This window comes from Salarias fasciatus, chromosome 14, assembly GCF_902148845.1.
Source record: "Salarias fasciatus chromosome 14, fSalaFa1.1, whole genome shotgun sequence".
NCBI lineage: Eukaryota > Metazoa > Chordata > Actinopteri > Blenniiformes > Blenniidae > Salarias > Salarias fasciatus.
Window position 1 is genome coordinate 14428815 of NC_043758.1, and position 13124 is coordinate 14441938.

General features: G+C 42.6%; 1 protein-coding gene across 1 annotated transcript in view; it reads left to right on the forward strand.

Moving 5' to 3' along the window:
* LOC115400577 (neprilysin) overlaps nt 1–13124 on the forward strand; it is a 44784-nt gene that overhangs the window by 28471 nt on the left and 3189 nt on the right. Inside the window, 17 exon segments of the mRNA XM_030108560.1 lie at nt 541–675; nt 1443–1544; nt 1647–1783; nt 1968–2061; nt 3418–3546; nt 7920–8014; nt 8108–8189; nt 8385–8427; nt 8430–8487; nt 8807–8828; nt 8830–8872; nt 8954–9073; nt 9741–9854; nt 9857–9873; nt 10302–10367; nt 11647–11742; nt 12880–12956. Coding sequence (XP_029964420.1) covers nt 541–675; nt 1443–1544; nt 1647–1783; nt 1968–2061; nt 3418–3546; nt 7920–8014; nt 8108–8189; nt 8385–8427; nt 8430–8487; nt 8807–8828; nt 8830–8872; nt 8954–9073; nt 9741–9854; nt 9857–9873; nt 10302–10367; nt 11647–11742; nt 12880–12956 — 1430 coding nt within the window.

Sequence of the window (13124 nt, forward strand, 5' to 3'; positions counted from 1 at the left end):
ACTGAAGCACACACGCACACACACACCACACACACACACACACACACACACACACACACACACACACACACACCACACACGTATAATTAAGGCCTTCAGCCCATGTGCCGTGAAAATGGCTCCATGTGTTCATTTGGGCCCGGGCCACTAAGTCTGCTCTCTGTGTCCCCTGGAGTTTGTTTCTGGGAACATGATGCCCGACTAATGATGAGGGTATCAGGTGGAACATCAAGACATGAAGTAACTTCATTTCAAACCACACTTACACGATAAAGCTTGCATATGATGAATACAAATATGTTCTGTTGCTGTAAATAGTGATTGAAAGTGGTTGCGCTTCAATCCAAGCCAGATGTCTGTGATTGGAGCACACATGCTCTGCTCTGGTTTTGCTTCACCATCAACCCTTGATATGCAGAAAAACACCACTTCACTACACCTAGCTTCAGGCAAACAGATTGTGCATGTATCTGTGAGTGGTCGCTGGCTGAACTCCAAGCAGTAAGACACAAATATCAAGAGTGAGTGGGTGTTTGACAGGCATGTCGGGCCTACGAGCAGTTTATGGTTGACCTGGCTAAGCTGATCCGTACTGACCGGGGCCTTAACGTCGATGAAGCCCGCATCAGAGACGAGGTGGCACGAGTTATGGACTTGGAGAAGGATATTGCCAATGTAAGTATGAAAGCACGGCTTATTTCCCACAAGAATCTGAGTAGTTATGGTAAATAGAATTACTGTTTCTGGTATGTGGCAGTGCTAATGTTTTCAAAGATAGTATATCACATTGGGTATAGTGCATTAATCTGTCCCCAAACACTCTCTGGAACACACACCCATTGTACTGTATATTCATGAAGGCAAACAGACTAAATGGAGTGTGTGTTATTTTGTGTGTCTGCCAGACATGATCATCAGTGTTCATCTCAGCTTCCATATGTATACACACAAACCTCTACACATCAGGCCCTGTGTTCTTGAAAACCATGTTTTCCTCTTTCAGTGCATCTCACAGTTTTCCGTCTTAAGCTTTTAGCTTGGCGCCTCGCTGTGCTTTTAGCAGGATGGATTCTCTGTCATGTTTTCAATCTGGGGTTCCAGTCTGGAGCAGCTGTTGTAGAAAACAAGCTGCTCACCAACCTCATGCCCATACAACGGGCTCTCTCAGACATCAACAGGTTTCCGCGCTTCGCGTTTGTCATTCTTGGCTGATCTGCTCTGCTCTGCTCGCTGCCATGCTTCACTTCACCTCCGCTCGGCTGCTGGTTTTTACAAGGCAGTCACACCGCTCTAGCTGACATTTACAGACCTGAAGCCTCCTGGGACGTCAGATATGTTTGATGCTGCTGGACGTGCGCGGCGATCATGCACACGTGTCAGGAAGCAGGTGGGTTTGTGACAGCATTCGCCATTTTCAGCTTCCCTGTCTTGCTCTCTCCAAGGCTACTGATACGCCGGAGGATCGTAACAGCCCAGTGTTGCTTTACAACAAGATGGAACTGGGAGACCTGAACGCCAACTTCACTCTTGAAGTTGACTCAAAGGTAAAAAATAAACTGCAGACGTGCCGTTAATGTTTCACCCCGCTTCCATTTGCTCGTGTTTATTTTCTCCTTTCCGTCTGTGCTTTTGAACTCATCCTGAAGGTATTTAACTGGAGCTACTTCACTGCTAAGATAATGGCTGCAGTCAACATCAGCATACCTGACACGGAGAAGGTCATAAACTACTCCCCCAACTATTACAGGAGACTCAACCTTGTGTTGGCCAGATACACAAAGAGGTGAGAGTGTGTTCATGGGAACCCGTAGGTGTGATTGTGCATGATGACCTATTTGCTCCTGTATGTTTGTGTGGGTGGGAAGGCGCAGTATGCAATAAAAAACAGCTGCTCAGCCATTACTGTACATCCCAGCTTGTGCGTGTTTGAAAGCACATTTCTTTAAAATGTTTTTCTCTCCTCTCAGGGATCTGCAGAACTACATGGTGTGGCGTTTTGCTATGAACATGGTGGTGGGCCTGAGCAGAGCCTACAGAGACACCAAGAAAGCGTTCCGCAAGGTAAATGACCAACATACTGACACCTACTTTAGAGAAATGCACAAATCATATGTGCACAAAGCATATAATTCATCTCTTTAGCTTCTGGTCAATGTGATTTGTGCAAAAATTCACAAATGTAATTCCTCAAAACTTTCATATGATGCCATTCATTATCCTCTTAAGCGGTCTTCACTCTTTGTCCTGCTGATCTGGACAGACATTGTTGAGTCTGACCCTGAGTCTGGGCTCAGGTGCCGGAGCTTCTTGTTCTTTAATCCTAAATTTGGCATATCCCTCCCCAGCTCTGCCTGTCTGTGAGCCAAAGTGTCCTTGGGAAAAACAATGAACCCAAGTGAGCATTTGGCACGGCTGCCTTGTTATTGCTGGTGTGAGAATTAGAATTAGAATTTCATTTGGAATTTAAATTTACATTTGAATTTGAATTCAGGAGTGCACGAGGCCACATATTCAAAGAGATTTTCTAATTTTTTGCTGTCAAATTATGGTGATGATGGAGGTGAGGCGCAGACAGCACTTTAGGGAAATATTCAACACGGAGATCTCAAGTTGTCTTTTAATTGTGTTGCCTTTGTTTTTGTTCTTTTAAAGTTACATATTGTTTCATTTAGGAAGGACAATATTGATTAAATGGTGGCGTAGCGGTTTGCTGTCTTGCCTCACATTTGGCATATTCCCTTTTGAGGCCTCTCTTCATGTTCTCCCTGTGCGTGCATGGCTGTTCTGCAGCTAACCTGGTTGATTGGTGTTCACCAAGTTTGAAAGTGTGATTTTGTGTGAATGTGAGTGTGTGTGACTGTATATCTCTCTGTGTTTGCCCTGTGCTGGACGGTTAACCTCACCAGGCAGGGCGTATCCCACATCACCCTCAGTCAGCTGAGACTGGTTCCAGTCTACCGCTGAAAAGGAGTTTTTTAAAATGACATTTGATGTACTGTAGGTGCTCTGTCAGAACTCTCTCGTTTTTTCATGATTAAGCAGCGATACACAGCACTACAGTTGGCAGTTTGATCATCATCACTTATGAAGTAAAATTATGATGAAATAAGTGAATATTTTAACAGTTTGAACTGAATTATGGGACTGCTTTTGAATTGGCTTCTCTTTTTTTTCCCCCATCTAATAAGCATTAACAAAAAACACACACCCAGTTCTGCTTCTCTTCCAAGTTATAAATAGTTGTAATTCACTTCCTAATCTAATCATTCCCTTCTGTCCTATTTCTTAAAGTCATCTGTAATTGCGATGTATAATGATGGTGCAAGTAGAGAACTGCCACGAGCCTCTTTTACCTGATATGCTGACTCGTCGATGCTGTGTCTCTAATTGATCTGTGGCTTGTTTCCCTCCCTGCAGGCTCTGTCTGGAACCACATCAGAGGCAGCCGTGTGGCGACAGTGTGTACTTTACGTGAACAGCAACATGGACAACGCCGTGGGCCGACTGTATGTGACGGAGGCCTTCTCCGAAAAGAGTAAAGAGCTGGTTAGTAGAGGCTGGAATGGGTTGTCGGGGTAAATTGCTGTCAGTGTAAATTATTATTTCAGGTATTACTTTTCATGTTATGCTTGCTTGTTTACTGACATGTGGGCCTAATAACAGAAATTTGTCCACAGGGCATCATAAAAAGAGCATGGGGGGTTAGGAATGTGGTTGAAATACAGCAGGGAAATGCATGTGTTTGGCAGATTTGACTGGGTTGTTTTCTTTGGTCACCACACTACTGTTTTCTCTGTTTTCACCCCCTGCAAACAGCTGAACACGCTGTCCCCCCGCTATCATGATCACACCACCCGTACTGTAAATCTTAAATGTGTGCCTGAGTGTGTGTGCATGCGTGCAAGTTCAGGCATGTGAGTGTGTGTGTGCGACTCAGAATGTGTGTGAGCGTTTACATTACATGTGTCGTAATTCTGAGTGTCTCAAATACCGTTAATCTCTGTCACCTTCCTGATGGATCTGTGCCCACTCGAGCAGTCCCAGTTCTGTGTTTGTGTGCTGTGTGTGCTGTGTGTGTTGTGTGTGTGTGTGTGTGTGTGTGTGTGTGTGTGTGTGTGCGCGCGCGCGTGTGAAAAATGACACACAGCTTCTCTGAGCATGTAAGTCCAAATCACCGCCCGTGTCCACAAATACATATGTGTGTGTGTGTATAAGTGTGTTGCGTTAACCTGCAGCTGGCACACATGCTTCACTGCTCACATAGCAGCTCTCAGAGCTACACAGATTGATTTCAGATACGGCGTGTAACTAACACCATCTTACATTTTCCAGCTGTTTTCCAGTCCTTGTTTACAAAATGTTGTAAATAACTTCACTTGGGCCGCCTTGCTGAGTGTAGATTGCATGATCTTCGAATGCTGCGGACGCTCAGCTTCATGCTACGTTCAAAACATGCACATCCATCCACATGACATAAAATTGCATACAATTTGATTTGTGATCTTATTTTATTCTTTTTTTTTTTTTAATGGCTCTCATAAAAAACGAAATTAGCTTTCAAAGTGTACTGGTGTCCACAGGGAAAAAAGTCTGGTCTTGTTGATATAAAATTTCACCTTTCCACCAGATTAGAGCCTTCACCTGCAACAATGCGTAATGAACACATTCTCAGGTTTGTGTAAAAAGAACCCAAGGACCACCAGACATTCATTTAAACTGCAAACTACCTTTAAAAGCACGCCGAAGATTCGACCCAAGCCGGCGTGATGGTCGTCAAGAGCCTGAAGTCCAGGTCTGCTGCGAAGGTGACATGTTGTAATGTATCCAAATGCAAGTGGAGAGAACAGAAAATGATTGAATGAGCTGTTGATAATCAGGACAAGGCCAGGTCAGGACGACGTCTGGCTCAAGAGGACCGTTTGTTGGTCAGCCCTTTTTTTCAACAGCAGCAGTGACAGTGGTGACCAGTTCCCCCGTATCTATTCGTCGGGAAGTCTGTTGAATTCTCTCACATTCAAATAAGTTCTCATTAACAGGAGACTTGTAAAAAAATTTATGGTGCATTTGCCAAAGGTCCCACGATCGCTGAAACGAAGGACAGAGAAAAAGTGGCAGAATAGTGATTTTTCTGATAATTCATCCTTTGAACTGAATCCCAATCAAGGCAGGATATTGCAGAAAACCTGTTTGAACTGCCCTCGACCAAAGTTTCACTTATATAACATCAAATCTGGCAGAGGAAAACTCTTGGTCTGGGTTTACATCCAGTAGGAGGATCTGCAAGAGATCTGCAGCGTGAACGGCAACATCAAACAGCATGAATCACCAAGGCATTTCTTGAAAATTCCAAAACACAAGAAGGGTCCGATTCTGCTGCAGGATGCCACTCCTTCTCATGCTTAAGCCTCCACGTCGAAGTCCTTCAAGGTAGTCTTGAAGAAGGTCCAGGTGCCCCCGGGCCAGCTCAGTCACCATGACACGAACACTGTTGAGCATATCTGTGCTAAGATAAAGGAGAAGAATCTCTTTCAACTTTATCAGGATGGTATTAACGTCATTCACAAACCGTAAGGAATTTAGTCCTCACAATGTTACTTTTGTAAATGCATTCTGAGTTTTAGATGTTTGTATGCAACAAGACTTTTGCCCAAGTGAAATCTGACCATTCCGTCCCAATTACGTGATAAAACTTAATAGATGATACAAACTTATACCAGTATAATAAAGAGGATAAAAAGGGCTTTGCGTTTCCTATGAGCTATTTCCTATTCTGATTGTTCAACAACATATTTGTTGTTCCTATTATATGGATAAGTGGCTTTTGTCAGTGACTGTCTGTATACAGCAGTGGTAGAGGATGTATTGAACTGTAGCAGATCATCACCAATAAGAGTTCATTATATTCCTAAAATAATCTCCCTCTTTCGTTTTATCTTGACTCCAAATGGTCATTTAGGAGCTCATAACTTGCAGGCTTCACAGGGACCCTAAGGGACCTTCCTCTCTCACTCTGCAATATCCCAGCTCAGATCATTACCAGACCTCATCCCTGCACATGTTTCAGTTCAGTGTCCAATCTCCAACCAGCCAGGACTCATCCATCTGGACTGTCCAGCCTCGCCTTGCATTCATTGGTGTTTCATTAGTCTTCATGGTTTCTGAGCCCACTGCCAGCGTTTCACTTTGTGAGCTCTGGTTAGCGGTGGCCAGAATGCAGCTAATTAACAACCCCGCCTGGTAGAGGAATAAAATCAAGCGGAAAACTTTTCACCGAAAGAACTAAATGTTTATTTATTGAGCAACATTTGCATGCATGCACCGCAGTCCCGTGGTATGCTAAAAGGCTTTTAAACAAGCCGGTTTGTGGTGGACTCTCAGCATGACGTCCGAGCGGGCCGTGCGGGTGTTAGCGCGGGCGCTGCTGAAGTGATGAGATGCTGGGCTGGCCTCTGTCCAACTGCAGTCAGAGCAAACCGAAAGGGTGACCTTTACTGGCCCTGCTGTTTAAAAAGAGTTTTCAGTTTCTCCCATTTTACATTCATTTCTATTCTATTACCTATCTGAGTGCTCCATTGTTCATTTCTAGATAGATAGATAGATAGATTAGCCAGACAGCCTAAATGACCCTTGAGCACTGCATGTTTTGCACAACATCATGCCATCGTGGTGGCGTCAGTCTGTCTGTCTGTCTCTGTGGAAGCAGCAACATTCTTGTAAATACTCAAGAGGAATACATTACATGAACTTTAAACACACACCAAAGCGTTCCCCCCCTAAAAAGCAAGCTTTTGATGTAGATTTTGAAATACCCAACTCTGCAAATTTGCATAAAAAAAAATAGAGAGTTTCTCGATCTTAAAGCTATTGCTCATTCCAAAAATCGTGTGTGAAGATGTGCATGCAGGCATGAAAGCATGTGTATGTTTATCTGTGTAGAACAGCTTTAGCTCTTAGTTTCTAACCTACTATGACTTCTGTGATTGAGATTTGTGAGGCACAGATATCATTTTAGCAGCCCGTCGTCCAGCTGCAAAGTGCTGCACGCATCTATAAGGATATGTAAATTTTTAAAACATGTAAATCAGCAACATTATCAATAATGCATTTATAGTTTTTAAAGTCGACCACAGACATGCAGAGCAGATATTTCCAATACAACAAAATTCAGCAGCTTTGAAAGACCAAACTAATATATCGGTCATCAAACAAGATGGATGTGTGTTTTTCATTACCTCACTATCAACTTCAATAAGCAATAACTTCCGAACGTCAATAACCTGCTTGATGTCATATTAAACACAGAAATCATTTAATTTCGAGAGATCGTAGCCAAGGTCATCGGACTCCTACGCGATGGGTGCGTAACCTCGAGTGGTTCTTCATTGATTTTGTGGCTGTGTATTAATGAGGCTTAACCACGTGAAGTGTATTTTTATGACTGAGTTGCCTCAGTTTGTTGCAGCATAGCTTGGTGCGCTTCCACCGGGTCCTCTTTGTAAGACCTTTGGAGAAAACTCCCACGCTGCAGAAAATGTGCTCTGACTGACAGATGAGCTCTCTTTGATGGTCTGTATTTGAATGATCATTTTTTTTATCAGTTTTAGGGCCGTGCAGTGGTGTAGTGGTAAGCGCGTCATAGCAAACAGTCTCCAGGTAAAGACTGGGTCGGGCTTGAGGACTCAGTCTGTGCGGTGTTTGCATGTTCTCCCTGTGTGTGGCTGTCTCTAAGTAACAATACATTGTCCAAAAACATGCATTACAGATTAAAATTGCCCACAGGTGTGTGAGTGTATCCTGCTTTCATCCAAAGTCAGCTGGGATTGCCTCCAGCAAATTTGAAAGCAATAGAAAAGACAATGAATGGTGCCAAGGAAATATACATAATATACATGTTTTTCTATCTCTTAATGTGTTACTAGATGGAGGAGATTGATAAAGACATTCGGGAGGTGTTCATAACCACTTTAGATGACTTGACGTGGATGGATTCAGAAACAAAGAAAGCAGCTGAAGAGGAAGGTATTGGTTTTACGCATAGGATGTGTTATACATTATGCCGTAGTAGTTCAGGGTATGTCTTGTCTAAGATGATTTTCATCAACTTTGTGCAGGCCCGCGCTATTCGAGAGAGGATTGGCTATTCTGACAACATCATGGATGATGAATACCTCAACAATGAGTACAAAGATGTGAGTGTTTAGAAACGTGTTTCACCCTCTTCCAGTGAATTCATTGCAGGTTTGCGGACTGCGGTGTCTCAGTTTCATTAAAAGATCTCCGCGAATTCTTGGCTTTTATGAGCTCTTCTGTGGAATGTATGACCAAGTGTTGATAGCTCTCATCCGGCTAATCCTCTGGTTTCTCTTGCCGTGTGTTGGTGTTAGCTGAGCTACAGTGCAGAGGAGTACTTTGAAAACATCCTCCAGAACAAGAGTTTGTGCAGAAGAAACGCCTGCGGAAACTCAAAGTCAAAGTCAACAAAGACGAGTAAGCCTTTCTGTCGCGGGGAAGAATTAACAGGCTTATTTCAGATGTATAAACATTTTAATATGCAATGTTCAGAATTGAAATCACATCGCAATTATAAATGACTTTGTTTAGGCTGTGTGTGATGCTTCGGGTTCACGGTGCATTCACATTCTCCCACACAGACTCCTACTCATACATAAAGTTCAGCTCCCCCTGCATCTGCATGAATGCTAATATCAGGCTGGTTATCATAACGGCGAAGTGATTTTGATATCAAATATGAATTGTTTCAGTCTACCTTGCTGTAATATATATATATATTTTTTTTTTTCTTTAGGTGGGTAACCGGAGCTGCTGTTTGTTAATGCCTTCTACTCCTCCAGCAAGAACCAATAGGTGAATCGCAGGAACATTTGGAAACGCAATTAAAACAAACACAATGCTGTTCAAGGCTTTTATTTTGGTTTTTCATTTCCTGCGTCAGTGTTCCCAGCGGGTATCCTTCAGCCTCCTTTCTTCAGCAAAGGCCAGGCTAAATCTCTCAACTACGGCGGCATCGGGATGGTGATCGGTCACGAGATCACGCACGGCTTTGACGACAATGGTACGATTTTCCACGCTGTTGTTCGCAGGTCTTCCCAGGGGTATAGCGTCTGCGCGGAACCACTGATCTGGAGCAAATAAACATTTCTGCCTTGTTTTTAATTTGCTCGCACAGCAGATACTTTTTCAAAGAGCCTTTTATCTCAGTTTAAAGTAGCAAATGACACACTGAGATAATGAATAACTTATCACCTACCTGCTGCCTTTCAGTGTGGAGAAGTATGATTGCAAGAATGTCAGTCATCTGTATATTTGGCATGTGGAAAGAAATGAACAAACCACTAAAAGGTTATGTTAAAAGCATTAAAACACTCAAAAATCTACCAAATTTATATACATTTTTGGGTGGAACATGGATATTTTGATCATGTACAGAGAAACATTGTTGACCGGAACCACTCGAGAACAAAAGCTAATATAATTTATGCTTCAGAACACTTTCACAACACTCATTTACACTGTGTGATGAGAAGTTAATATGTTCCACCTTCAGAAATGTCAAGAGTCTCTTTATGCTCATCTCTGCTCAGAGACACAAATGAAATGGAAAAAAGTAATTTGTCATTAGTGGATTTTTAAGTGCTGTTAACAAGATAATGAATATTAGTACGGGAGAGTATCTCTTTTGTTCTTGTTGATGAATGAAACCCGTCGGGCCTCTCTTTCAGGCCGTAACTACGATAAGGACGGAGACCTGAAGGACTGGTGGACCCCAGACTCCACTCAGAGGTTCTTGGACTTGTCAAAGTGCATTGTCGACCAGTATGGTAACTTCTCTTGGGACTGGCCAATGGACTGCATGTATGTTCCCGCAGAAAAAAAACCTTTCCTCAATTTCTTTCCTGACATATCTAAGACTTTTATCAATTCTTTTCTTTCCTTAAAATGTTATCATAAACCGTGCCTCGTCTCATTTATTCACTCGCCTGCTTCTCACGCCAGCTTATTCCTCCATCATTATTCTCTCTGCCTCCCAGTTATGCAGCCTCATCTCGCCTCTGCTTCAGGTGTCTTTAATACTTTGTGTTGACATATCAATCCCTCTCGCTCTCTTGTCCGTGCTATTCCTTTGAACAATGCTTCTTTTATCCCAGAGGAAATGATATCTTATGTCCCAAAGAGCGCTATCTGCAGATTTGCTGAAATACAGAGGGAAAAATTACAGTCTCACTCGGTCCCTTTTTTCACTGCCAATCCTTGTGTTCTCTGTCCTTATATGCTTTTTCTAGTTAAATGGCAACAACACCCTCGGGGAGAACATTGCTGACAATGGAGGCATACGACAGGCATATCAGGTAATGAGCCCGGGGGTTGGTTTAGGAGGGGATTCAGTCTCCGCTCATTGTCATCTGCTTGCTAACATTAATAGACGAGTAATTTTGGCAGGTCACGGAATGGCTCATTAACTATTGTAAACACAGCAATTAAGAAAATGATGTTGCCGCTCGTTTTGTCAGTTTGACCGATGGGTGAAGCAGACAGCGGGATGACGGATATTCCAATTCAGATAAGCCATGATGTCACGTCAGTGCTTGTTCTATGCAGTTATGTTTTATTTTGTCCTGCGCAGAGCCAAGTTCTCCATATAACAACACCCCGAGCGCAGTAAATCCATGACGGTGACTAAGATTTGAGCTGGAGGAGAAAATGTCATGAACAAAAAGAGACATGAATTACAATTTGAATGCGTCCACATTAGTCACTGGGGAGCGGTGGCGAAATCTCTAGCATTGTCACCTCATTGAAAGAAGAGTCCTGGTTTGAACCCGCTGCCTAAAGGGATCTGATTGTGTTGAGTTGCATTTCACTTCATTAATTAACTTGTTAATTAGTGACTTTGAGCTGCGTTAGCCTCTGCAGTTATCCGGCGACCTAATCAAGTGTGTACACGGTTTTTTCTCCACGCTGGGACCAACCTGTTTGATTAGGATTAGGAACTGAGAAGATGGATGGATGATTATCAAACAGCGAGGCACAAAATCTCGCAACGGCATTACGGTTTAACCTCTGAATTCAGAAGAAACCGGCTGTTTTAAAGAACTGAAACATGCCCGTTGTCTAAATTAGCAACAAAATGGACGGAAGAGTTTCTCATCGTGATGGAATTAGGTCAGCTGGGCTTGGCTGTATGTCGCAAAAGACTTTTCACAGCTTATCCAAATTCTTTTATCAGTTCATGCTGTTACAGGAGTCCAGTTGAACTGATTTAAAGGCTTCGAAATGCCACCTGCCAAATAAAACTAATCATACTTCACTAATTCCCTTGGGGGAATTCATTTTCCCGCCTGTATCCCCCCTATTTCTAGGCTGTGGCAGGCACGTCAGTGCTGACGCAGGTTAAGGGTCTTGCTCAGGGACCCATCAGGGTGGAGCAGGAATCGAACCTGTGAACTCTTAATCCCAAATCCACTTCTCAAACCGTTGGGCATGAACAGATGAAACCCTTTGAATCACATGTGGAATTTGCTTTAAAATTTCTTCCAGTAATTTAGAAAATATGTCTTCTGCTTTATTTGTAACATATCAGAGGTATAAAAACTAAATTCATCGCTGGTTCTGCTGTCGCTTCTATAGGCTTACAAGGACTATGTGAAGCAGCATGGAGAGGAGCCGCCGCTACCTGGCATTGATCTTTCCCACGATCAACTCTTTTTCCTGAACTTTGCTCAGGTAAACTTTGAATATGTGACTAATTGCAGTAATTATTAACTGACAGGCTCATGAATAAACATTTGCTGTAACTTTGATGGAAACATAAAGGGGTGAGAGTGATGGGGGACAGGATAGATGATTATTAGGTGGTTGAGAGATGGTTTGAAGAAATTCAGCCCTTTCTCAGAGAGCTTTAAACGTGCAAAGGGTTGCACGTGCAAAGTAAAGGGCACAAAGCTGATGTTGCTGATGCACTATTGACTTTATCTTCACTGATATGAAATATCAGTCTAACAGATTGATTAACAAGGCACAAAGTGATTCAATACATGACATTAAGATATTTTTTTCAACGTAAATTTTTGACTTTGTGACGATCATCATATTGTGCTTTTTTCCCTCTAAATTCAGATTTATTTGCAGTGATGACTCTGACAATGTTCTCCACCAACATGTCCAACTCCATGGTGTCACATTTCATTTTGTGCTTTTTGGTGCTTGGTGTTTCATCACAAAAGGAAACGCTTACGTTTTATTTCAGTCGTTTGACTATTCATGTGACTTATATTAAGAAACAAACTATATATGGAAATGACGCTGCTCCATCTGGGAGTATTCGCTGTCACTGCATTACAGCAGAACGCTGCCACAGTTCAACTGAAGAAACTCCATTACTACCATATTTGATTGGCAGGGAACTCAAAATGTCACCAAACGGAGTAAAGACTGTAATAAAATATAATGCAATAGAGAATACTTCATAAGTCGTAGTTTAAACTAGATATTAGCCCATAGTCGAAATGGGAACAGAGTAGTAAAGAAAGAGAGTTGAGCCTGTCAGAAATTTGAGAGGCACTGGAGAAAAGTATGAAAAACAAAGAAGAAAGCAAAAACAAAGAAAGCTGCTGGTGGGCTAAAAGCACGATGACCAGAGATGAAGGAAGAAATTCACAGATTGTTCTGGAGCAGCGGGTCCTGGCCGAGGCCTCATCGACAATGCAGATAGGTCTGGGTGTAGAGAAATAAATGCATTTTTTACACTGATGCTACTTGTCTATGTTTTAATGCTCTTCATGATGCATTTTTTTTTGTATCACAAACACTGCGTCTGTGAAGTAAAGCGGCGTGTTTTAATCTTCTTTACCCTTTTTTCAGGTCTGGTGTGGAACACATCGACCAGAACAGGCGGTCAACTCCATCAAAGTCGATGTACACAGTCCAGGAAAATTCAGGTAAACTGGAAGCAGCAGTATTTCCTGAAACCTCAGTCAGCCTGGGGACCAATGTCAGCGAGCACACTGCAGTGCTACCGAACACTTTTAAAAACCTTGACGGAAGGGCATGTCATGTAAATTTGTATTTTGCGCCACACCCTGTAATAACAGCTTCCACTCCAACCG